Below are 24,196 nucleotides of genomic sequence, written 5' to 3' on the forward strand. Positions count from 1 at the left end.
GGGGCCACCCAGGATGACCGGGCTGGGTTGGAGAGACTGCACTGAACCCCACGGAGCCACAGAACGGTGTCTGTTCCCACAGCTCACTCCCACCTCCCCTCCCACCTCATGTCCAAGGAAGAGAATTGGAACCAGCCTCTGGCCCTCGGTCCTCTTCCCCTTCAGCGGGCGCCGAGGATGGAGCGAAAGGTGGCCTCACAGTAGGGGCCGTGTTCAGGGGATGTTCAGGTGGCCTGAAAGAAAGGCAGGGGAAGAAGGCCCACTCCTGTTGCTCCCACTTCTTTCTAAGCCTGTCCTCCCTCAGCTCATCTAGAGAACAGCGAGGGATCCCGTCTCCTAAGCTCCGGGCATTTGCTCCAAAATGAGTCTCCCTCTCTGGGTTGGCCTCATGTGGCAATGGGGGCAGGGACCCTGCAGCGGCAGGCTGGGGGGTGAGGAAGGGGCAGCAGTTAGTGACAGACAAATGGCAGCGCTAATCAGCAACATGTGTGTCCAGCACTTGTGCTCTTGGAGGCCCGTTCCCAAATGTTCTCGTGTGATCCTTGCGACAGCTCTGTGAGGGAAAGGATGGTCGTATCCACCCCATGTTATAGATGAGGACACTGAGGCCCTGGTGCCTCCGCTGACGGTGAGCAGGGAAGGCCCTGCTCCCTCCTCTGTGCTGTGTCTCCATGGCCCAGGCCTTCATCAGGGGACGCCCCAGCCTGGGTGAAGGGCACTGCATGGCTAGTGGCCTGGAGAAGGAGCTGGGGTGATTTCCCAGCCCCGCATCCCTCTCCAGCCTTTGTCTGGAGTCCTCTTAGCTCCCCTCAGGGGACGTGTCTGCCTGGTGTACCTGGAAGGAAGCAGAATGAGTGTGCGTGGAAAAGAGCCAGGGAAGGGGGACTTCCTCTACTTCTGCAGTGTGCCCCTCACGGACTGGCTGCTCTGAGGTGCAGGGGCCTGGCCTCAGGGAATCGCCTGCCAGATTGGAAAGACGAGAGTATCGATATATGCCACGCCACTAGGGAACAAGGCAAGGTGGCAATAACGATGCTGGAGATGGTGGTGATGCTGGGCTGCTGACGGTGGGGGTGGGGATGGGGGTGGGGGTGGGGGTGGTCACATCAGAGAGCTTTGCGTGAGCCCGCACTGGGCTAATGCTCACAGCTGTTACCCCGGGGGATCTTCACAGTACCCTGTGGGGTAGGAAAGTTATCACAGTTTTAAAGATGAGAAAGCTGAGGCACGAAAGGGTTAAGGAACCTGCCCAAGCCCAGGCAGCCAGAGGGTAGGAGAGCCTGGAGTCTCCAGAGCCCCTGCCCTGCCCTCTCCAGGGCAAGCCTCCCACCGTTCCCTGCATAATGAGATGGAAACTTGTGCTGCAGGAATTCAAACAAGGAGAGATCATTGTGGGCTGGAGTTAGGGAGGCTTCCAGGAGGAGGTGGAGTGAGGGATTTGAGAGCACTGGGTTTTTTAAATTCCAAAAGCAGTGTTTATATTAGAAAGAGAATTGCAATAATAATAATGAGACTTGAAACGTAATCACTGACCGTCCCTACTGCCACTCCTCTGAAACAGCCATCTTATTTTGTGCCTTTTCCCTTCCTCGGGTATACAGATTTTTATATGGTTTTAATGATGGTGCGTATTTTTTTTTTCTGTTTTCAAGTAGCATTACCATAAACCCCCTTTTTTCTAGGTCTGAACGTAGTCTTTATAATTACCTTTCTTGTTACATTGTCCAAAGTACTTCATAAAAATCATTTACATAATGGCCGGCACATTAATTACCATTTTAAGGCTCTGCTGTTCTAGCGAGGTGGGCAGGCTCTGCATCAGCAGAGAGCAGCGGGGTGGGCATTCTGGGGGAAGGGCCCACGTGGCCCAGAGCAGGGAGGGAGGCAGGAATGCACAGGGAGTATCCCAGGAAATTAAGGAGCCCGCCTGCCCTGGGCTGGAGGGGTTGTGAGCCGTGCAAGTAAGAGGGAGGTTGAAGGAATGAACGAAAAAAGGGGGATCGGTAGGGTTATAGCCAGAAGGAATCCTGGAGGGCATTTCATCCAATCCTGTTTTGAGGGGAGAAGGAAACTGAGACCAGAAAGGGTGAGTGACGTAGCCACAGTCACACAGCTCATTAGTGGTTGAGCAAAGGCTCCAGATTCGGGATCTTGATCCCAGTTTGGTGGTGCTTGGTCAGCTGCTGGGCAAATGAGTGAACGGGGCAGGGGGAGACCTGGATGTCAGCCTGTGACTCTTAGGGGTCAGCCCTTCGTCACTGCAAATTTAGTAGAAAATCCCACCAGCTTGGTGCATTTCTGAGCCCTCCCTTCCCTCCCCAGACCTCCAACTTCTCCATCCAGGCCACCCCCACTGTCTGCTTCCTCCCTGCTGCCCCGCCCCTGCCCAGCCCAGGAACCCCTCAGCCAGGAGGCCCCCCCTTCTTCTGCCTTGGCTCCCTGGCCCTAGGGGACTCCTGTATGTTTGTCCCAGTCTATTTCCAACCATGCTGCTCCAGGCTCCAGATGTGCTGTCCCCTACTGGGACCTGCTCCCAGGCTGATTAGCATATTCCCAGGATCCAGCCCTCGATGACTGGCTGGGCCAGAGGGGAGAGTTCTCCCTGAGGACTTCACAGCTCAGTTCCTGCCACTGACTTCAGACTAGAGAGGGGTCTGAGACCTGGGATCCCCTTCATGCCCCTGCTCCCCCGCTTCCCAGCTCAGCCACAAGCCTGGGGACGGGCCCCCAACCTTCGGCCCTGTTCCCTCTGGTGGGACATAGCTACACTTTCCTGTGAGCCTGCTAGGGGTGGTCCCCTGGGCCATAGGAGAGCTCAAGACCCTGGGGTGAGCTGGGACAGGGTTCCAGGCCAAGAAGGAAGCTCTAGCTGTCCTAATGCCTGGAGTGGTAACTCCCTCTCACTCCCTCCACCCCATCCCCCTCATTGCAACATTTAGGCCCGTTGGGAGCCTCGCCCTCTGTCCTCTTCCCATCTGGAGCCTGGAGCCTGTGTCTGAAGGGGAAAGGAGGGTGATTTCTTTGACATTCTTGACCTGACCACTTGGAAGCTTGGAAGTGAGAGGTCAGAGCTATTAGAAATGACACTCAGAGGAGGTCATGAAGGCCAGTCCCCTGCCTTCAGGAGTTGGGTGTGTTCTCAGAGCCCAGATTGGTACATCTGACAATATCTAGACCTTCTTATTTTTTTGTTCAACTGTGGTAAGATACATATACCATGAAATGTACCATTTTCATGATTTTTAGGTTTACAATTCAGAGGCATTCATTAAGTACATTCAAACTGTTGTGCAGCCGTCACCACCATCCATCTCCAGAACCTTTCATCTTCCCGAACGGAACCTCCATACCCGTTAAGCAGTAACTTTTCCATTCCTCCTCCCCCAGCCCCTGGCAACCAGCATTCTACTTTCTATGACTTTGACGATTTCTGGGTACCTCGTGTAAGCGGAATCCTGCAATACTTACCCTTCTGTGATTAGCTTACTTCACTTAGCACAGTGTCGTTAAGGTTCATCTATGTCGTATGGCAGCGTGTGTCAGAATTTCCTTCCTCTTTAAGGCTGCATAACATTATACGTATAGATCACATTTTGTTTATCCATGCATCCACCAATGGCCATTTGGGTTGTTTCCGCCTTAGACTTCCTTACTTTTAAGTGAGGAGAAGAGCATGGTCTCTTAGCCTCCTTCCCTCCAGACCCAGGGTTACCACGCCCCCTCCCCCACCCCTGGTTGCTCATCTCTCTCCAGCTGTCACAGGAGATCAGGCCCCCCAACCCCCCAGGACACAACTGGTCACCATTAGCCTCTTTTTAAGATTTTGTTTTATTTATTTATTTATTTATTTTTGGCTGCGTTGGGTCTTCGTTGCTGTGCGCGGGCTTTCTCTAGTTGTGGCAAGCGGGGCCTACTCTCCGTTGAGGTGCGTGGGCTTCTCATTGCGGTGGCTTCTCTTGTTGCAGAGCACGGGCTCTAGGCGCATGGGCTTCAGCAGTTGTGGCTCATGGGCTCCAGGGCACAGGCTCAGTAGCTGTAGCGCACAGGCTTAGTTGTTTCATGGCATGTGGGATCTTCCCGGACCAGGGCTCGAACCTGTGTCCCCTGCAGTGGCAGGTGGATTCTTAACCACTGCGCCACCAGGGAAGCTCTAGCCTCTTTTTTTTTTTTTTTTTTTTGTGGTACGCGGGCCTCTCACTGTTGTGGCCTCTCCCGTTACGGAGCACAGGCTCGGGTCGCGCAGGCTCAGCGGCCATGGCTCACGGACCCAGCCGCTCCATGGCATGTGGGTGGGATCTTCCCGGACTGGGGCACGAACCCGTGTCCCCTGCATCGGCAGGCGGACTCTCAACCACTGCGCCACCAGGGAAGCCCTAGCCTCTTTTTTTTTCAATCAATATTTTTTTATTGAAGTATAGTTAATTTACAATGTTGTGTTAATTCCTGCTATACAGCAAATTGATTCAGTTATACATATATACACATCCTTTTTTTAATATTCTTTTCCATTGTGGTTTATCACAGGATACTGAGTATAGTTCTCCATGTTATAGAGTAGGACCTTGTTGTTTATCCATTCTACATATAAAAGCTTACATCTGTCACCATTAGCCTCTTCTAGTTGAAGAAAACAGCTGCCGCCCGCTGGCTTTCTCTCCCCCAGGTTAGGCATCCCTGTCTCCTTGCCCCTCCTTTCCTAACTTGTTTGTCTTCCCCTCGGTCAGTGGTTTAGATAGATGGAGTGTGGAGTGCAGGTACCCTGACAGGGTAGGAAGAACACTGGGCTGGGGGTGGGAAAATGCATCCAGGTCCCTTGACCTTCGGAGGCCTCAGTTTCTTCATCTATTAAATGGGGACAATTATCCCCACTGTGCCTCTATCAGAGGCTTGTTGCGAGGCTCAAAGGATGGAATGTCCCTGAAAGAGCTGGTCCGTGCACATCCACGCTTTCACTAGTTTATTCCCGCATTTCTGTTTGTTGAACTCCCTCTAAGGGGCAGGCACTGTGTGGTGGATGCAAAGAATGAACAGGACCTCCCTCCCCATGTAGTGAAGAGAACAGAGGAGAATTGTGACCATTCAGTCAGTGTTGAAGGGGCTTTGAGGCCAGACAGATCTGGGCTTCAGTCTAGCTTTCTCCATTCATGAGTTGGGAGAACAGGTTACTTTACCTCTCTGAGCCTCAGTTTTCTCATCTGTAAAATGGGTGGTAAAGAGAACAGAAGGGGAAAGTCCGTGAGGCCCTTGGCACGGGACCTGGCACAAAGCCTGTCCTTGTCTAGTGATGACAGCCCTTTGCCCAAGCCGGCAGGTCCAGGTCCACTGTCCTCCGCCTTCCTGCAGGGATTCTGGGTGTAGCTTGTCAAGCAAACCCCCTTCCCAAAGGCTGTCACCTGCAAGTGGCCCCTGTGTTTGGGCCTTAGGCTGGCTGAGGCCACATCTGTTTTCTTATGCTGTTGGAGTCAGACCAGCTTTGATGAACCGACCTCGGAGTGGGCAGGAGGTCAAGGTTGGGGCCTCACGACCTGCCAGCCTGAGGTTTCCTGCTGTGCCCCCGCCCCGGGCTGAGCAGCTCTGGGCTCATCCCCCTCAGAGCCGCGTTCAGCTCGGCGGCGTGGTGCGGTCAGGCCCAGAGTGAATGATGAGCTGGGAACAAGGGGTCATTGTCAGCGGGAACTACTTCTGGTTTCAATTACTCTGCAGGGCATGAGGAAATTCGGAGTGAGTGCAGGTCGGGAGGCTGCTAGGGCAGGAGTCGAGGGCTCCCCCACCCCACGTCCCTCCCTCTGGCCCCCGAGGTGTCTGTTGTCCCCGTTTGACTCTGCCCAAGCGTCAAGCATCCCAGCTTTACTGCCCTGGAGCTGGGCTCTGGGGCATTGGCCTGGTTGACCCAGAACCCCTTCCACTCGGGTTCCTCACAGCTGGGTGCCTGGGTCCCTCCCTGTGTGGAAAGACAGGGGACATTACCGGGTGTCCTTAACACCTTCTCCCATGCATCCTTCAGGCCACACTGACCACAGCCAGGCCCTGTCCCCTGAGAGTGGCCGGTTGTGACTCGGATTGGGGGGAAGGGCAGCTGGGAGAAAACTTGCCAGCAGGGAGGCAGCTAGGCAGCTCCCCACCCTGGGACACCGCAGTGGCCATGCAGGGTGTGGCTTTCCAGCCTCTCCCTGGAAGATGGACCCCTCCCCTGCCTTCAGCCTGGGCTGGGTGTGCACGTCCAGGGGAAGCGTCTGCCTCGAGAGGCCGTGTTTTATATCCGTGCTGCCTCCTGCTCTCAGCAGGTCCATGGGGGGCTCTTCCCTTCGCTGCCATCATCACCACTGTGCCGGCCCAGGAGCACACGTCCACGGGGAGGGACGGGGGCACCGGGACTGTTCCTCTCCCTGCCTCTGACACCACCTCCTCCCAGGGCCCAGGTGACTAGAGCTGTTTCAGACCCGTTCACTGTCCAGTGCCTCACCTGCTGTCCCTCTTCAAGGCAGGTCTGGATGGCTCGGTTGTACTTGGAGAGCAGAGTGGGCAGCGGGATGCGGGAGAGCCAGGGGCAGGATCCTACGAGAGGGGATCTCGTAGAATCCTGCCCCCGGCTGTCCAAAGACCTCCCGACACTTGTAGGACAACCTCTCTCTTCCGGCCCCCGCTTAGCTACCTCCGTCTCCGGGTGTTCCTGATCTCGGGAGCCTGGGCTCCGCCCAGGGGGTTCTGGAGACAGGAAGCATTGGGCAGGAAGCAGACGGAGGCACGGGTCTCCTCTGCCTCCTGCCCTGCGTGGGAATGCCCCCTGCTTACCTGGGAGAGGCGAGAGGCACAGAGAAGCTGATCTGGAGAGGACCTTGGGAACTGATTCCTTCAGGCCCTTAGAACAATCCCGCCTGTCAACAAACCAAAAGAGGGTGCTCTCCCAGCTCTGGGCCCCGGGGGCTCCTAGACTCAGAAGCAGAAGACCCAGGTTTGATCGCAGCTCCACCATCTAACAGCGAGGTGACCTCTCTGTGTGTTCCCTCTCAAACCTGTGCAAGGACCAGATGAGTCCTGGGAGGTAACAGTACCTGGCTTACTGCTCGCTCCCGGTAACCGCTCACCTCCCTGCTGGCGGAGGCTGCAGCTTCAGCCTCCTGGGATGGTCCTGTCTTTGATTTTATTCAAAACCTTTGAGAAAAGGACTTAGTAGGGGAATTGCCAGGGACTCCCTGAGTGAGGGCTGAGGCTGTACGTGAATGCCGATCCGGGGGCGCCTCGTGTGGCTCTCCCTCGCTGTGGGCGCTGCACAGCCCACCTCAGCGCCTCACCCAGCCCCGCCTGGCCGTGGCACGAGCCGTGGGGGCAGTGGGGGCTCTTGGTGAGGGTCTGACCGCCAGGTGCCACCCGCTCCCCATGGGCTGGCACAGGGGAAGCGAGGCATAGCCTGCTCACACCCTTGGAGGCAAGAGCTGAGCTGCACTGGCTTCAGGCCGGAGGTGACCCAGAAAACACCAACCAGACTGACTCCATGAGATAAGCGTTATCCTATTGTAAGGCCACCGAAGGGAACCCACACCAGCAAAGCAGAGGCCCAGAGTTTTCCCAAAGCAGGGAGAAAAGTAGAGATAAAACATGAGCTTCGGATCCAGGACTCTGACCCAAAAGTTTCCTTAAAAAGCCCCTAATCTCCCGACTTCCACATCTGCCCACCCTGGAGGGGAGCGAGGGCCAATGGCCGTGGTAGAGGAATAGCAGTTCTCATGGGAACTGTCCTCCTTTAAAGCCTCTGTCCTTAAAGGAGGACCAGAGGCTTCAGAGTCTGCGGGGCTTGGGGATTACTGGGGCAACCGAGGAGGTGCTCCCAAGGCAGGGAGTGGTGGACAACGGCAGTGTGAGTGGGTAGGGCCCTGAAACCCCACTTCAGCCAGGGGCCTCTGCTCCCTGCTTCTGCCGTTAGCTGATTGGGGGCAGGGAGACTTTGGCCTAAGGTTTCATTTAGAAAGAAAGCGGGCTGTATCCTCTGCTTAAAAAAAGTTCACTGCGGACCACTTGTCTCGTCCAAGATCCTGTTTGACAGGTGTGGAAACTAAGCCCAGAGAGAGGGAGTGGCTGCCACAGTGACCAGGCAGGACCCACACCCTGGTTCCGTGGCTCCCGGGAGCTGTCTTCTGTTCATTTGGAGCTCAGAGTGGGTGGAAAAGAGTTGCTTAATATTAGCAAAAGAGAAAAAAAGCATGGAGGCTCAGCGGACCCTGACCTACTTTCAAACCCCCCTGCCTGAGGCTGTTGTGTTTTCAGTCTGCAGCCTGGGAGGCCCCCTGGGGTGCTCAGGCCCCTGGCTGTGCTGGGAGACCCCGGCCATACTGCCTCCGTCCTGGGAGCAGGCAAGCGGCCAAGGGGGTCTGGGTGTCAGTCTGGCTGTGAGTTCCATCCATGAGTTGTGTGGGAAGGAATGGATGGATGTGTGGTGGGTGTGCTCTACCCACTCCATCCCTGGTGGGTTTTGTTTTAGGTATACAAGATGTTCCCAAAGGCTCAAGTGGATTTTCCACCCTTTTTCCGTGACCAAATATGCTGTGAGAATTACTAGGAGTTGCCAGGGCCCATTAGGACATTAGGACAGTCCTGAAGCAGGCAAGCCCTGCGGCTGTCTCAGCCTCTCCTAGAGCCACCAGGCACCCTCGAGACACCAGCCTGGGCTGGCCAGGCAGAGTGGAGGGTGAGGCTGTGTGCAGAACAGCCCGTGCTTTGCACTGTCCTCTGACTCCAAGGCCAGGCCTTGGGAGACGGGAGGGTCATGGTACACCTTGAGGTTGGGCTGCAGAGCGACTACCTTTGAGTCCTGGCTGCCGCCTGTCCCAACATCCTGGAAGCCGCTCCCCAGCTCCCTCTCAGGTGGCCATCTAAAGCTACCGGTAACCACTAATCTACAGAGTTGAGGCTCCAGGCCTTAGAGACCTGTAACCCCATGCACAGCTGTTAGCAGGCAGGGCCCAGACCCCGGAGTCCTGGCCTGGATGAGTCCCCAGTTGCTAGCACTTATCTCCTTGGGTGGCGGGTCAGCGGTGGGTTGGCTAGGGCTCGGTTTGGAGTTTCACAGCTCCAAGTGAGCTGTGACCTGTTCAGGGTCCTCCCCACCTGGCATGTGGTGGCTATCTAGTCAGTGATGAATGAATGGGTAAATGAGCGAAAAAGTAGCTTCTAGCCTCAGCTCTGCCATTGGCTACTCAGTGACTTTGAGCAAAGCGTTCCTGTCCCCAGGCCTAATGCAGGCCTGGAACATAGCAGATGCTCAAAAAGTGTGGATGGAAAAACATAAACGGGTCTCACTTTCTCATCGTCTGAAGATCTCTGCCCTTCCGATCCACAGTTTGGGTTAGGATCGGTACAGAACAAGGTGAGAACACACGTTAGGAATGCAGAGACCCCAGGGCCATTCATTTTAAAGGGACTCTCCCGCCCCCCTTTCTCACAGTTTCCCTGCGGTGTGCCACCCTCCCTGCCAACTCACACACCCTCTGCGTGGGCCCCGGGCTCCCGTGCACTGCCCGCCCTGCTGGTTCTCTCTCGGGCTGGACTCCGGTGCCTGTCTCTGGGCAGGAACCACCATGGGCTTCCTTTCTGCAGCCCTCCCAGCCTCACACGCCACCTGCTCTCCACCCACACCCTGCCTCCCAGCTCTGCTCCCCTGGGGCTGAAGGGAGCGCACCTGGCTGACCCCGGACCACACCCCTCTCGGCCCTCCTCAGCGCCATCCCAGGCTCCTCTCCAGCTCCCGCTCCTGCACCCAGCCTCTCCGGGTGGCCCTTTGGGGCTCTCCCCTCCCCCTCACTCCCAGGCTGTCCTCGCTGGGGTGCCTGTGGCCTTGGTCTAGCTGGCTGCTCAGAAACCCCCTTTCCTGCCTCCAAGTCACTTGGCTGGAGGATAGGGGCAGGGAATCGGGGTCCCAGTCTGGACTGAAGGGAAGATGAAAGTCGTTGCAGTGGGGAAAAGGAGGTCACTCCAGAGAAGTAGCAGCAGCATCCCAGGGTTCTGAGAAAGAAACTTCCTCCTCGTGTTCACAGGCTGGAGGATTTGCCTGGAAGCCGTCCATCCCCAGCTGTCACCGTGCCGCACTGGTGGCAATCCCTGCCTCTCCTGCCCACACAGCTCAGGCTGCATACATTCCCTGTTGACCTTTTTTTTCTTCAGTGATGCCTCTGCTGATCACTTTAGCCTGATTTTGCCTCAATCATAGCTGTGCTGGGTGGCCGGTCCCAGCCACCCCAGGTGTATACCCCTCCCTCGGTGTAACCTAGGGTCCTGCCCTGCACCTCCCTGGCGACGGCCCCTCTCATTCCTTTGGCAGAGAGCCTGGGGAGGGGGTGAGGGAAGATGGGACAGTCTACTAGGAATGTTTTTAATTCCAAAGGCAGCGACATCTGTTCATATGGGCCTTCCCACCCAGGCTCTGTTTATCCAGACAGGGGGCCCTTGCTCATCCTCAGAGGCCGGTTCTGCCAGGATGGACAGAGGGGAAAGGGGTGCCGTCACTTCCAGGGTGGCCGGGACAGCCTGAGCCTAGCCCACCCAGTGAAGCTGAGGAAGGGTCTGTGGTGGGCTGGAGGGAGCAGAACTCAGACGGCTGCTTTTGAGGAACTCCCTAGGATCATTTGTCTTGCCCAACCCCCCCGCTGCAGCCTGCTCCTAGACCATTGCTTCCAGGAAGCAGTGAGTCAGGCTTGGGGAAGAGAAGGCAAATCTGTACTGTCCCTAGAGAGAACCCCCAGCCCACAGGGAGGAAGGAAAGATGAGCATCTCAAGGGAAGAGCCTCCCAACAGCTATCCATCTGCTAAGGCGCTTATGTCACCATGGAGACCAGTTGGCCATCTTTCATCCAATCAGAGCTTGCTTTACCCAGACAAGTGTTGAGCCTGGGGTTCCTAAGACAGACAAGTATAAAGCTTTGGGAAGAGGATCTGCACTGCCCCCCTTCTCCCGCACACCTGGCGGGGGACGCACCTTACTCGACATCCCCCAAACTGCATCCTGTGGCATGTGACCCAGATAGAGGACAGAGAACCTTAGAAAGCCAGTGAGGGGCCAGTTCTGAAGTTAACAGTTGGCAGTGCCCAGCACGCACCATGTGTCTGCAGCAGGTGAACGTGGTTAGCAACTATAATGGCACCTTACCGGCCAGTTACACAACCAGCACTTGCCCATTAGCTGAGGGATGCAGAGCAAAGCCAGGGAGGGTGATCCTTTTTTCTCTTTTGGCCCATGCCAACCCCTCCTCCAGGAAGCCTTCCCTGATTCTCTCTGGCTAGAATTTTCCTCTCCTTTCTCTCAGCTTTCGTGGCACTTGATCTGTGCTGTTCTTGCGGCATAAGACTGGGTTTCTTGAGGGCAAAAATGATGCTTTGTCCATCTGGGTGTGACGTGTGGTAGGTGCACGATTGGTAAATGCCAGATGCGTGAATGCCTTTCTGCCTCCTGTTAAGAGGTGTTTAAGCCTTTGTCTCCTCTCCTCTTTTGGGTTGTCAGCTTTGTCAAGCACAGCCTTTTGATTCATCTTTGTGATTCCCCAGCCCCTATCCAGGGTTGGGCACATAGCCAGGCCCTCAGTCAGTACCTCTTGAATGAAATCACTGGGATGAAGAGGTGAAGACCACAGGAATGGGTGAACCCTTGGAGGAGGTGGGTTTTGTGCAGCTGGTGGGGGCAGCTGCTGGCCACTCATGGGGCTGGAGGGAGATTCTCTTCAGAGGTGGCCCCCAGGTGCCCTGGGAGAACAGGTCAGGGGTGGGTCAAGAAGGGTGGCTCAGGCCCCGGCCGGGCAGGGGACACAGGCATGTCCCTGCCTTGGTGGGTCTCCCCCTCCCACTCAGGGGTTACTGGGAAAACGGTTGTGGCTCTGCCCCACTTAGCTGCACTGGCTTTGGGCAACTTTAGCTCAGGTAGCAGGAGGCTCTGTGCAGCCTTGGCGGCGCCCAGCCCTGTCTGCACTGTGCAGAAGCAGGTGTGGAGCATGAAGCCCTAGAAGAGATGGGGCTGGCCCAGCCACCCTGCAGGGACCACCAGCGTCCAGCAGAGTTCCAGGACTCCACGTTCACCTCCAGGCAGAAGGCAGCACAGGACCAGACCCCGCCACACTGGGATATCACAGTGGTGAGGGCCTAGCCAGACCTCTGTGCGTGGCCTGGCCCAGGCTGGTCTGGGCAAGTGGCTTAGCTTCTCTATACCCTTAGTTTCCTCAGATGGAAAAATGGGGATGTGAGGACATACTTCCTCAGGTTGGGGGAGCAGTGAGTGAGGTACTCCAAGCGGAGGGTTAGCGTGGTGCCTGTCGCATAGTAAGCTCGGTGAAGGGCGTCTCTTGTCATGATCAAGGCTTGGCTCCCTCTGTGGTGAAGCCGCCCCTTTCTGCAAAAGCACCGCGGGCTCTGATGATAAACCCCAAGACGTGTGCGCTGGTTGAGATTCAGCAGGTGCATTCCAGACGCCAGGGACTGCTTCTGGGCCCCGACCCCCCTGCCCTGGTGGCCTGACCCACCTCTTTTCCCCGAATCCAGAGAACCAGCCACACTTCAGTGGTTGTGAGCACCAGGGCCTTTGGAGAAGGCCTGTCACTAGCCAGCTGCAGTTCTGTGACCTCAGGCGAGAACTTCATCTCCCTGAGCCCCAGTCCTCACAACTCTAAACAATACCACCAACGGCACAGAAGTCGCAAGGCTTCAACGCCAGCAGATACTTGAACACCCTTTGCATGGGACCCGGCTCACGGTTGGCACTGCGAAAATACTGGTTTCCTTCCTCCCCCCATGCCAAACTCTACAGGGTGTGATGCCTGGGCGCCTCTGGGGTGTGTGGACCCTAATCATCTGGGGTTCAGGCCTTTCTCTGTTCTCCAAACACCGGACACTGACTTGTTACCTTGTGAAATGAACATTCATCAACCTGAGAGTCAAGAAGAAGTTCTTAGTTCTCTATCCCAAGGCACCCAGCACAGAGTGGCTTTTGTTGCCATTCTGTCAGTGGACGTCCTCTGCCCCCAGCAGCACAGCCCTTTTTTTGGCTTTTCTGGTGAAGGGCACCAGTGATGGTTAGAAGTGGCCCGTGAGAGGAGCACCTCTTGCTGGGCATCTGTAACCCGTGTCGTCCTTGGATTTTTTTGCTCATGTCCCCAGAGAAGGTCCATAGTAGCTGATTCCCTCTGGGGCTGCGAAAGCCCAGGAGGTTGCCCAGCTAGGGATCTTCTTTATCCTTTCCACAGGAGTCCACGCGGGTCGGGCCCTGTCACTGAGTTGGCATTGAGGGAGGCATCTGGGGCAGGAGTAGAACCCCGGGGCAGGACTGGTCCTCTGCCCGGGACAGGGGCAGCTGTTGATGGCTCCTGGCCCTGAGCCCTGGGCTCTGCAGACCCCCTCTGGCTTCCCCCAGCCTCCCGCAGACACCCCAGCAGCGAGGCGCCGCCTGGTGGGGAAGGGGTTAACCAGGGCTCTAGAGGGGAAGGGCCTGGCTGGTTGTGCTGCTTGTCAACCTTACTTTAGGAGGGGCTGGAGGGAGGGCCGAAGGATGGGTGTGGAGGAGGCCCAGCCTGCCAAGAGTTAAAACCGGGAGGTTGGGTGTTTTGGAGGGGGCAGCCTCCCGCGCCTCTTTTGAGTCACTTCCTCCACTGGGGGGGGCTGGGGGCGGGGGCTCCCCGGCAGCCTCGGGCGCTGTGCCGCGCGCTCGGGGCTGGCCTCCCGCTAGCCTGGCCGGGACCAGCGAGCCGCTGCTGCTCCAGCGGTGTCTCCGGGGAGGGAGGACGCAGAGGGAGGAGAAAGCGGAGCCCCGCACCATGCGCTTCCCTGCCCGGCTCGAGTAACAGTCCCGGCGGCTGGCTGAGGCTGCGCCCGCTCCCACCCTCCCTCCAGCGGCTCCGGAGCCCCGGCGGCCCGCGCCTCCCCGCCTCCCCGCCTCCCCGCCTCCCCGCCTCCCCGTCCCCGGAGCTGAGCTGGCCCCGCGGGCAGGCTCGCCGTCGGGTCGGGCTTTGCCGCTGCCGCCGGCATGACAGACGTCCTGCCTCAGCCCGACTGCAGCTTGAAGGCGGTGTGCGAGCCCCTGGAGCGCTGCTGCCTGGACCCGCTGGAGGAGCCGGGGAGCAAGCGGCCCCCCAACACCGGCGCGCGGCTCTGGGGCCGCGTGCGCAGCAAGCTCCTCCGCCAGAAGGTGCCCGAGGGGCTCGAGGGGTCGGCGAGGGTGGGCGAGAGGGACTGAGGGGGGCGGGGGGCCTGCTGGGGCTCTGGGCCGCCCCTTCTCGGAGCTCACTGCGCTTCTTACCTGACTGAGGGACCCTGGGACAGAGGCTGGGGTAAGCTGGGGTTGGCTCTCAGTGGCCTTAACGTGATGATTAACGCTGTTGCTACCCCAGCCTCCGAGCCCCGCTCTCTCTGCCTCTGTCCCTGTCTCATGAAGAGGGGGGCTGTCTCCTGTGGGAGAGGACTGCCTGCCTGCTTTCTGCGCCTCTGCGGGTAGAAATATGAACAGATGGGGCGAGGGGCTCCTGGGTCTCAGTTTCCCCTACAGCGTCCAGCCCAGGCCCGACCCCCTGCGTCCAGTGGCCGCCCCTTCTGCAGAGGGGCACCGGCGGAAGCACCTCAGTACCACCGGCCGTGTGAGGTTTCTTTGGGGTTGTGGGGAGCTGGCGGTGCTGCCGGGTCTGGGGGCTATAGGCTACCTCTTCAGGGACCACCCAGAGGCCTGCTGGCCCAGTGCTAGTCAGGCACCAGGCAACTCAGTCAGTGTGCCAGGGGTTTCCTGACCCAGCAGGCAGCTCAGACCAAGCTGAGCCAGGGCAGACTGCCCATCCTGCCTGCCGCCCCAGACCTGGGCGGGGATGAAAGTCTGAGATAGAAGCTGACTGTCCTGCAGCTGGGCAGGCTGCCGCAGGGCTGGCTTTGGGCCCTGGCATTGGGCGTCTGAGGAGGAGCCAGGCCATCGCCTAGCACACAGTGAGCGCTTGGTAACCGTAGACCAGATTAACCACCTAAGCACATGTCGCAGGGTGCCTGTCCCGGCTGGCCAGGGCCATGCCTGTCCTTCCAGGTAGTGATGACAGAGGCTTGGCTAGTCTGTGCTGCTGGGGGGGATTTAAAAGCCCTCCCGTGGGGGCCCGAGGGGGGTCCCTCTGCACAGGTCCTCACTGCCAGCCAGCGTAGAGGCTCCTGGCACCTGCAAGAGGATGTGATCTGGGGCCCGTTGTCTCCTTATCTACTTTCATCCTCTTCCAACGGGGCATACGTGACCTCCCAGCGGGGACATCAGTCCCGGAAAGTGCTGGGCAGGGCAGCAACTTGAGCTGTCCTGCATTGGCCCCTGTGTCACCTTCAGCCTCTCTAGGGACGAGGCTAGCAGAGCCCTGCTGGCCTCAGCTGCTACCAGAGCCCCTCTGTGCTGAGGCAGCTGTCTGTGCCCGGCAGCCCGGAGCCATCCCCTGCCTGTACCCCCTTCCCAACCCCTGCTGAGGCCAGCAGACACCAGCCCAAAGCTCATTGTCCATTTCCAGACCTAGAGGTTGGCGAGAAAGTGACCCAGCAGGTTCCTGGCCCAGTCCCAGCCAAACAGAGTCCTTCCGGTTTACCTGCCCCTTTGCTGGGGTTGGGGGGTGGCAGGTAGGGGGCAGTTTCTAAAGCTTGAAACTCCAGACTTTCAGTTCTTTTCCCTGGGCATTAGTGACTAGCAAGACCAAGAAGCCGCTTCAGGAATCCTTTAGCCAGCTTCACCTCTGGTGGCGTCTGACACTTCTGTGTCTGACGGTGCCCTCTGGGCAAGAGTGGCAGGCCAGCCAGGCTCTGGGCTGCTGAGCTGATTGGCATCAATGCAACTGCAGGGTGGCTGTGGCGCTGGGATGCTCTGTGCGGCGGGTGATTCAGTCCTCTAGCTCCTGCTGTGTGACAAAGTATGTTGGTGTCACAGACACAAGGGTCTGTACCGTGGGTGACAGAGGGACATTCATTCACCCTGCTGTGCCCGCCTTGCTGTGCCCGGGGTTGGTGGGGGAGCAGGCAGGCTTGTGGAGCCAGACCCGCTGCCCACCTCCCTTCTTTCCCCAGCTGCATTAACCTATTTTTTTTCAGTGCAGCAGACTCACTGCCAGACGAGGGGGCTGGGATCAGGCAGCAGCTTAGGTGGGTGGGGGAAGGGTGCCAGGTACTGCCCAGCCTGACAGGAGGGGTCACCTCATTAACTCCTCATTTAACTTTGCCACAAGGATGTGATGCTGTGGATGCCTGAGACACCTGTGGCCCTCCTGCTGCCACTTAACTAAAGATTCGTGAAGCCTGGAGGGGGGCGTATGTGAGTCATCTGGGGACCCCGTGCTGGGGCCGAAGAGTCTGTTTGAATGGAGAAAGCCCAGTGTTAGCCTGTGGAGCCTCTGGCCCCAGGAGTCTGCGCTTGCTGGAAGAGGGGCAGTAGGGACCACTCACAGGCTCTCCTTTGTGTCCTCAGTGGGGGGCTCTGTTTGGGGTTGTGCTTGTCCCCGAGGAGAGTCCTGGGGCTGAAGCCTCACTCCAGACTCTGACTTGGCAGTTGGCTTGTTGTGCAAGCATTGAGCAGAGGAGACACGTGGCATTTGAGTTTGTGGGTTCTGCCAGTGCTCTCAGCGTTTAACTTCACATTTCTGCTTTCCTTTTCCTTTTTTTTTGGCTTTAAATCACACTCAAGACCAGGCTCAGTGCCTGGTCTTCCTCCCATCCTGCCTGTTTCTAGATCCTTAGGTTGCACTTGGGAGGGAGAAGGACTGAACGAGGAATCCCATCCCTACCCCACAAAGTGTCCAAAGGTTTTAATGGGGTCACGTGGGAGCCAGAGAGGCTAGGAGTGCCCCAGGGAAGCAGCGGCCAGGCCAGAAGTTTTTGTCTCTGGGCAGCGGGGATGGGGAGGGACAGGAATCCATGCCCCTACTGTTGCCCTGCAGCCAAGGTGAAGACGTCCAGACCCAGAACAGGCCAGATACTGGCTGGAGGTAGGGACTCAGGCTGAACTGGCAGGGTCCAGGGGAGCGGGGGAGAGTTGAGGATGGTTCCTGATGACCTTGCCTCTGCTTCGAGGGGTTGCCACATGGGTCTGGGAATTCCCCACCACCCAAGAGCTTCTCTCAGGAAACCAGAGGCCAGCAGGGTGAATTGAGATGTTTCCTGCTGAGCTCCAGGACGAGTCCACCTGCTCTGAGGTGGGCTTTGCTCCCCTCTACTTCTAGGGAAGGTCAGAGGTGCAACCCAAAGAAAGACAGGATGGGGAGCCCTCTTTGGGCCACTAGTCTGGGGAGCCTAGGGTTCAGGAGGGTCCCTTTCTTTGTCATCTTGATCGCAACTGCAGGACAGCTCCAGACCCCTCCCAGAGTGTGTAATACAACCTGACAGTTTCCTAACAGGTAGCATCAGGTATGCAAACCATGTGCCTGTCCCCAGGGCTCAGTCGGCCATTCACTGGCTGTTCCAGGCATTGAGGGTAGAAGGGTGCCGGGGTATAGAGGGATGTCTTGGGCTCATTTACTTTCACTTCATCATCTGGCTCTGGGCATCCAGAAAGATCTTGAAACCTTATTAGACGCCAATAGATACCTCTCCTGCCCCGGCTGCCCACCTCTCTTCCCTACCCCCTTTCTCCCACCCTGCCCCCCATCACCTTATTTACCAGAGGGAAGGGACCTGCATCCTGTCTTCACCATTCACATGCCCATTCACACCCCTATAGCGATCCCTCAGCTGTCGGAAGCGGACAGTAGTGCCTCCCCGCGGGGCTGGAGACCCCTGCGGCCAGCCATTTCCTCCCCGGCCTCTGTGTGGGCCAGGACTGTGACCAGGCTGGCTGGCTGGGGGCTTGGAAGGGGGAGTAGTGAGACCTCCCTGCATCCCTGCAGCCAGCATAGGTACTCCCTAGAGGGAGAGGATCTTACTCCTGGAGCCACACGGGTGGCCTCCTGCCCCCCCCGTTCCCTACTTCTCCACTACGCTGGCTCCCAAGAGGCCTGTTTGATTCCACAGAGCAGGAGTCCTCGACTCTGAGAATGTGATGACGGTTATGGAGCTCCACCCAGACCCAGAGCCACGCATATGCACAAACTGTATGCTGTTTCGGGGGGGTCACGGATACCCAGGTAGGAACCCGTGCTCTGAGTGCACTTGGCAAGCTGCTGTTTCTTGGCGCCTGGGGAGGTTAGAAGGGGCATCGGCCCTCTCCAGCATCTCTGTGGTCCACAGGTGGCTTGGCCAGGCAGCCATGCTGGGCTTGGTGCCCCAGCTTTTGGTTGGCCTTGGACCAGGGAGAGCTGAGCCTGCCAGTTCTGCCCAAGGCCAGTGGTGCAGGACTCTCCAGAGGCCGTGAAGGCCCAGGAGGGCAGACGTTTTGGAAAGAGCCCAGCAACTTCTGCAGGTGCCGGTGTGGCGGAGTTACCAGGCGCTGGTCAGGGCGCCCAAGTCTGAAAGGCCCAGCCCTCTGCTGAGTGGCCTTGCTGGATGCCCAGGTTGTCAGGAGCCGGTCCGCAGGTGCTATTTTGGCTTCCTTTTCCCCATCAAATCGTGCTGGGAGTTGGAAAGATGTTCGTGTTCTGACAGCTCCCTTGCACCCAAAGGAACACACGTCCCCGTGCCTGGAACTTGCCTGCCCAGTCCCCGGGAGAAAGCCAGAGTCCGTCCTGGATCCCAGTAAGGCTTAGACTAAGGCCCCATTGTCCTTGGTCCCCCAAGGTGGGCCTAGAGAGGGAAGTGACCGTGGGAGCTGCTGGTGGGAGTCTGCTGCAGAGAGGCTGGGAGGGCCCTGTAGCCCCACGGTGATTTCACCAATTCTGCTTTGGTTGAGAGAGAGTGGAACTCATGCCTGAGCCAGAAGGTGGAACCGTCTTTCTCCTGGACAGTGACCCCAGCCAGGGTGGGTGCCTCAGATGGGCACAGCCAGAGCAGCGACAGCCACAGCTCCCCTTCCCACCAGACACCTGAAAGGCCCCCTGTGTGCTCTGGCCTCCTCCTTGGAGCGCCCCACCTCCTCTCAGGCTGGTGTAGCCTAGGAGGCCAGAGAAGGAAGGGCACTGGGCTGGTAGGAGTCAAGAGGCCTCGTTTTTCTAATCCTGAGTCTACGGTCTTAACTTGCTGTGTGACCTTGGGCAGATCGCTTCACCTCTCTGGTTCTCTGGCATCAGTATAATGAAGGAGCTGAACAGGATGATCTCCTAGATCCAGTTCATATGATGATTTTGGCCACGTCTCAAGATTCCTACGCCTAAGCCTTAAACTCTCAACATGCTGGGAAAGTCTGGGTGGAAGAGGTCACAGGGCTGCCCCTGGGCCACGGCCAGCCATTCACTGAGCACGGGAGGAGAGAGGCGAGCAGGCATGTGGGGCTTCTCGACCCCTGTCCCGAACAAAGGGCATTGGCTTTCTCCAGCCTGCATAACCCACTTTGTTCATTTGGTCTCTGAATATGTTGATGGCGCATCTTCATGTGCTGGGCTCTCCAGAGGCAGCCCAGGCAGAGGCCGTGCTCTCAGGGAACTTGCTGTCCATAGGAGAGTCAGGCAATAAATGAGATCATCTTATGCTGCACAAGTACTGCAGGAAGATAAAATTGGGTAGCAGATCAGATAATAAAGCAGAGGGGAGAGGCCTTGCTTGAAGAGATAATTCTGAACTAAGATTTCAATGACAAAAAGGATTCTTGAAAGATCCGGGGACAATGCCTTCCAGGCAGAGGTGAAAACCCCGCAGCCTGGGGGGACCATGGTGTGTTCAGAGGCAGGCAGAGGCTGTGTGGAGCATAGGAAGTGACCTCGGACAGAGGGGGCAGCAGCCTTAATCTGAGTGCAGCGGGAAGCCACTGGGGAGTTTAAGCCCAGTTTTAGTGATGCTGACATGTTTTGATCCGGTGCTGAGTACCAGGCATCATTCTTAGCTCATGATGTGAGTTAGGTGATAACCCACGAGGTGCTGTTAGGCTCAGAGGGTGACACGATGAGGTCCCACTGAGCGGCTTAGTGCAGGAAGTGCTTTTAGCCATCATGCCCCCCGCCAAGGAGGAGGCCCAGGGCCCGCTCGGGTTTGCGGCTATCTCTTGGTTGTCTGGGTGGTCATGGGGCCCCACTGGGGTCAAGGCTGCGTGCCCTCGATGGGGAGCTTCCGGGGGTGTAGAACCCAGCCTAGCAAGCTGTGCACAGAAATGGGCCCGCACGTGGGGCCTGGGAAGAGCCCACCAAGAGGCCCCTCAGAGCGGGTACGGGCAGTGGGTTTGCCGAGCCGCATTCTCACCAGCAGGCTCTGCGCCCAGACGGTGTTCCTGGCCTGGGCAGGGAGCATGAATTCAGCTTCAGAGAAGGACTTTCATAATTCTTACCAAACCACGGTAAGTCTGGAGGGAGGCCACTGAGCCCACGGCAGTCCTAAAGGCCCTTGGCCTTTCTTTCCGTGGCAGCTGCATGAGACTTCCCGGTCATACCTGGGGGAGCCCCTCGCTTGGGACTTTGACCTCTAAGGTGGCCCCTTCCCTTTGGGGACAGGGCTGCTGGGGGCTGCCCCTGTGTTGCTTTAGCCCTGACCAGTCCCTTTCCCGAGAGTGACCCTGTGCTCGTCAGCTGGTGGCCCTGAGCTGGGCGGGACAGCTTGCTGGCTGTTGGTTTGAGGCCTGGCTCTGGGGTGAAGTCTCCAGGCCGGGCAGGCCGTGGAGGGCAGGCCAACTCTGGGGAAGACGGGTCCCCGGGGCTCGGGGCAAGACGGGCCCTCTCCCAGTTCTGTCTGCAGCTGTGCCGGCCCGAGGGCTAAAAGCGCGGTGGCACAGAGGAGGCTGAGCCCTGGAATGCAGGGCGCTGCGGGGGCAGGTCACAGTGGGTTCTACAGGGCTGACCTGGCTTCAGTAAACGCCTCATTCAGAGCTGCTAAACCCTTCCCATACGTGGGCCTCAGGGAACTGCACAGTTCCGGGGGGCAGGGGAGGCAAGCGGAGGCGAAGTGGCCTCATCCCGGTGCCTGGAAGGACAGTGTGCACAGGCCTTCCGTGTGGCTGTCCTGGAGAGGGTGCCCGACCCTGCAGGGCCAGGGCTGCAGGGACAGAGCTTGCTTGACCTTATGGTGGGGGGGCCCGGCCCCTGGGAAAATGGGCTCAGTTTACTGAGGCTGACCTTGGTCTCCCCTAAACCAGCTGCTGAGCTAGAAGCCAGGATACAGGCCCCAGCGCCCCCTCCCACTCCGCCCTGCCTCTCTGGAGTTTCTCTCAAGCGGCCACGTTGACGGAACCCTCCAGTACCCTTCCCGGGGCGGGGGGGAGGGGGGCAGGCTCTTGGCAGTGCCCTGTTTGTTCCCCCAGTTGCCAGCCCTACCGTGCCTCTCACGCCTGTGGTCTGCCCCAATGACAGGCTGGCTTTGGTGTCCCAAGGGGACCAGCCCAGAGCATGTGCATGCACTTGGGGGAGGGCAGGAGAAGGCCAGCCGGGGCCGCCACCGTGGCCACTGACCTGGGAGCCACAGGAAATGTCCCCCCGTCAGACAAAACACCCGGCTCAGGGCCTGGTCTCCACGGCCCAGCGCTCAGCCTCCGGCCGGGTCCCCAAAACACAGCCACACCTCTGCCTTCTATTCGGTGTCCTGTTCACCTGTGAGGGTGACAACTTCAGCTATACTATGGTTTACTGCACTTAGTTTTTATCAGCCCCCAGAACAACTCTGGGCTTCGAGTGAAGTCCATGCCACCAACCCAGGACAGGCCCAGGATGCCAGGCCCCAGGCCCAGAGGGCAGAGGGTAGAGCAGTGCTCAACGAAAGAAAGAGTGGGACCAGGCCCAAGAGGGACAGGAGGTCAGGGGTCGTGCACAAGGAGGTGGGCTTCCTCAGGGCCTGTGCTGTGGAAATGACAGTGTGAGGTTTTGAGGGAAGAGGCTCAGCGCCAAGGGGCCACAGGGTGGGAAAGTGGGGTCTGGGAGCCCTTGGGAGCCCAGGTGAATACTGTTTTCACGGGTCCCTGTCACCCGCAAGCCCCCGTGTTACCTCCCAAAGTAACTGTGCCGCTGCTCTGTGTTCTGTGCTGGGACCATAGCTGCCGGTTGTGACAGGTTATCCCACACTGACCCCTCCTTGTGGATTGAGCCCCCGTGAGGGCCCGCAGGGAGGGGCGAGCTGCGTGGCGGAGGGAGTGTGGGATGGTGGGAGGACCGTGCCCACGATCCAAAGGACTCTGTCACCTACTAGGGGGAGCAGGAAGGGGGCCCCCAAACTCGCTGGTGCCTCCGAAATCCCAAGCACTAGGAAGTAGCCGTGAACAGCTCTGGAGCCAGAGAGGAGAACATTAGGGTCTCCTGCCCCAGGCTGGGGAGAAACGGGTGGGAGGAAGGGCTTAGACCCCTCAGAAGAGACCCCTGAGGACATTCCTGAAGCAAAGGCCGCACCCACCACCTGGGGGGTGTTTGGGTGCACATAGAGCATCCTCCCCTGGCCTCAGGGCCTCGAATCCTCTCAGCCCCCTGCAAGGCTGGGGAGCCCATTTCCTGTCCTAGATGTGAGGCTGCCGAGGTCCAGGAACGTGAGGCAGCATCCCAGCCACCTGCCAGATTCTCTCTCAGACGCTGTGGAGTCCTTGCCTGGGTTGCAGGATTCCCAGCGGGGGCCCAGGATGTTGTTGCAGGGGACCTGGGGGTTCTCTCGGGGACATCAGTCCCGGAGGGCAGCGGCTTCTCCACAGGAGAGGTCTGGATGTGCAGCCGTGACCTGACCAGGTCTAAATGCAAAGGCAAGAAGGACGGAATCGAGCTGCCCCCAGAGGCTGCGTTCAACCACTCGTTTGTAACTTTCTCCGGGATGTTCTATGGCCTGCTTCTGTCTCCTGCCTGTGCTCCTCGGGGGGAGCCCCACTGCGTTTTTGTTACCTGTGTGGTGAAGGAGGGGCCCCTCTTGGGGGTTTTCCCCAGCCTGGCCCTTCGCAGCCCCATCTGTGTCACTACCTCAGGTGATCTGGTATCCCGCTGGTACCTGGTCCCCAGGCGGGGGGGCACAGCACCTATCGGCTGGGACTGGAGGGTGAGCGGTCAGGTGTTCCTGTCCACTGACATCCAGGGAGCTGGTTCCTCCACCCCCAGCGCTAATCTAATCAGGAAATAGCAAAGTCCACATTTCCCAGGGGTTATAAATAACCACAGCAATTCAGACAGCATTATTCCTCTGGAAAATGTGCCATGTCCCTCTCTACTCTGCACCCTCCTTTCTCTGTATTTAAATGACATCCTGAAATAGACTTGGTTTCTGGAGGCTGCTGGCCTCCTGGGAGACAGGGCTTCATCGTCAGGGCACCGAGAGGCTGGGCAGGCCTCCCCACGCGGGTGGCAGGGCCGCACCTGCAGACGGGATTTGGCATAGGGCGGTGGCAGGACTCACAGTAAAACACGACAGTGCCACCTTACCCAGACCTGGCCTCAGACAGGCTGAAACAAGAGCAAACTGTGCAGGGGACGGGGTCCTAGCGTGGCAGGGAGGCAGAGGGGAACTGAAGGTTCCTGAGGCCTGGAGTTATCTGGGAAGGCTTTCTGGAAGAAGCAGGGCTGGGATTAGGCCTTAGCATCAGGGCTTGCTAAGGCCCTGTCTCAGATGTTCCCAGGAAAATGTAGGGTTGCTACTTGGCAGCTGGAATAGAAGTGATGGGGAGGGAAGGAATGAAAGAATCGTACTTGGGTTGGCCTGCCAGCACCCAGGTCAGCCTGTGGGGCCAGGCCGTGGAGGGCCGATGTCTCCTTTCTAGATAAATAATGATCACAGCAGCTGCCTTGCAAGAGGCAAGGATGCCAGGCTAGGTGCAGGACACCCAGCTGGGCTGGGTAGGATCTTGCAGGCTTAGCTGGGGCGAGTCAGGGATACTTGATTTTGTACCCCAGCTCTCACTGCCTAGATGTGGAGCACTGGGCAAACTCCTCATTCTCTTTAAGCCTTGGTGTCTCATCTGTAGAAGGGGAGCAGCTAGAAAGGCTTAAACCTCATGGGCTTGTTACGATGATTGATTGAGATGCTGTATGTCAGGGGTTTGTCATAGAGCCAGACTTACAGGAAATAGCTCACAACACATCAGTCGCTGTTACTATTTTCCATGGCAACACTCTGAGGCAGGTATGGACACCGCTGTAGGGAAATTGAGGTGCCAGGAGGTTAAGTGACTTACCCACATTCACACAGTTGAGTGGAAGAGTGAACATTTGGACCCAGGTCGGTCTGACTCTCATTCCCTGCACTTTCCCCACTTGGGCTA

The 24,196-nt window shown here is 58.1% G+C and overlaps 1 protein-coding gene across 5 annotated transcripts in view; it reads left to right on the forward strand.

Moving 5' to 3' along the window:
• Positions 1 to 24,196, forward strand: part of ABR (ABR activator of RhoGEF and GTPase) — a 178,512-nt gene that overhangs the window by 142,058 nt on the left and 12,258 nt on the right. Inside the window, exon 1 of one of the 5 annotated variants that reach the window (XM_059997401.1) lies at positions 13,720 to 14,155. The exons of the other annotated variants lie outside the window; for them this stretch is intronic. Coding sequence (XP_059853384.1) covers positions 13,994 to 14,155 — 162 coding nt within the window. The 5' untranslated portion in view covers positions 13,720 to 13,993. Of the gene's footprint in view, positions 1 to 13,719; positions 14,156 to 24,196 lie in introns of those variants that run through there. 5 annotated transcript variants of the gene reach the window in all.

This window comes from Delphinus delphis, chromosome 19 (assembly GCF_949987515.2).
Source record: "Delphinus delphis chromosome 19, mDelDel1.2, whole genome shotgun sequence".
NCBI classification, from domain to species: Eukaryota; Metazoa; Chordata; class Mammalia; order Artiodactyla; family Delphinidae; genus Delphinus; species Delphinus delphis.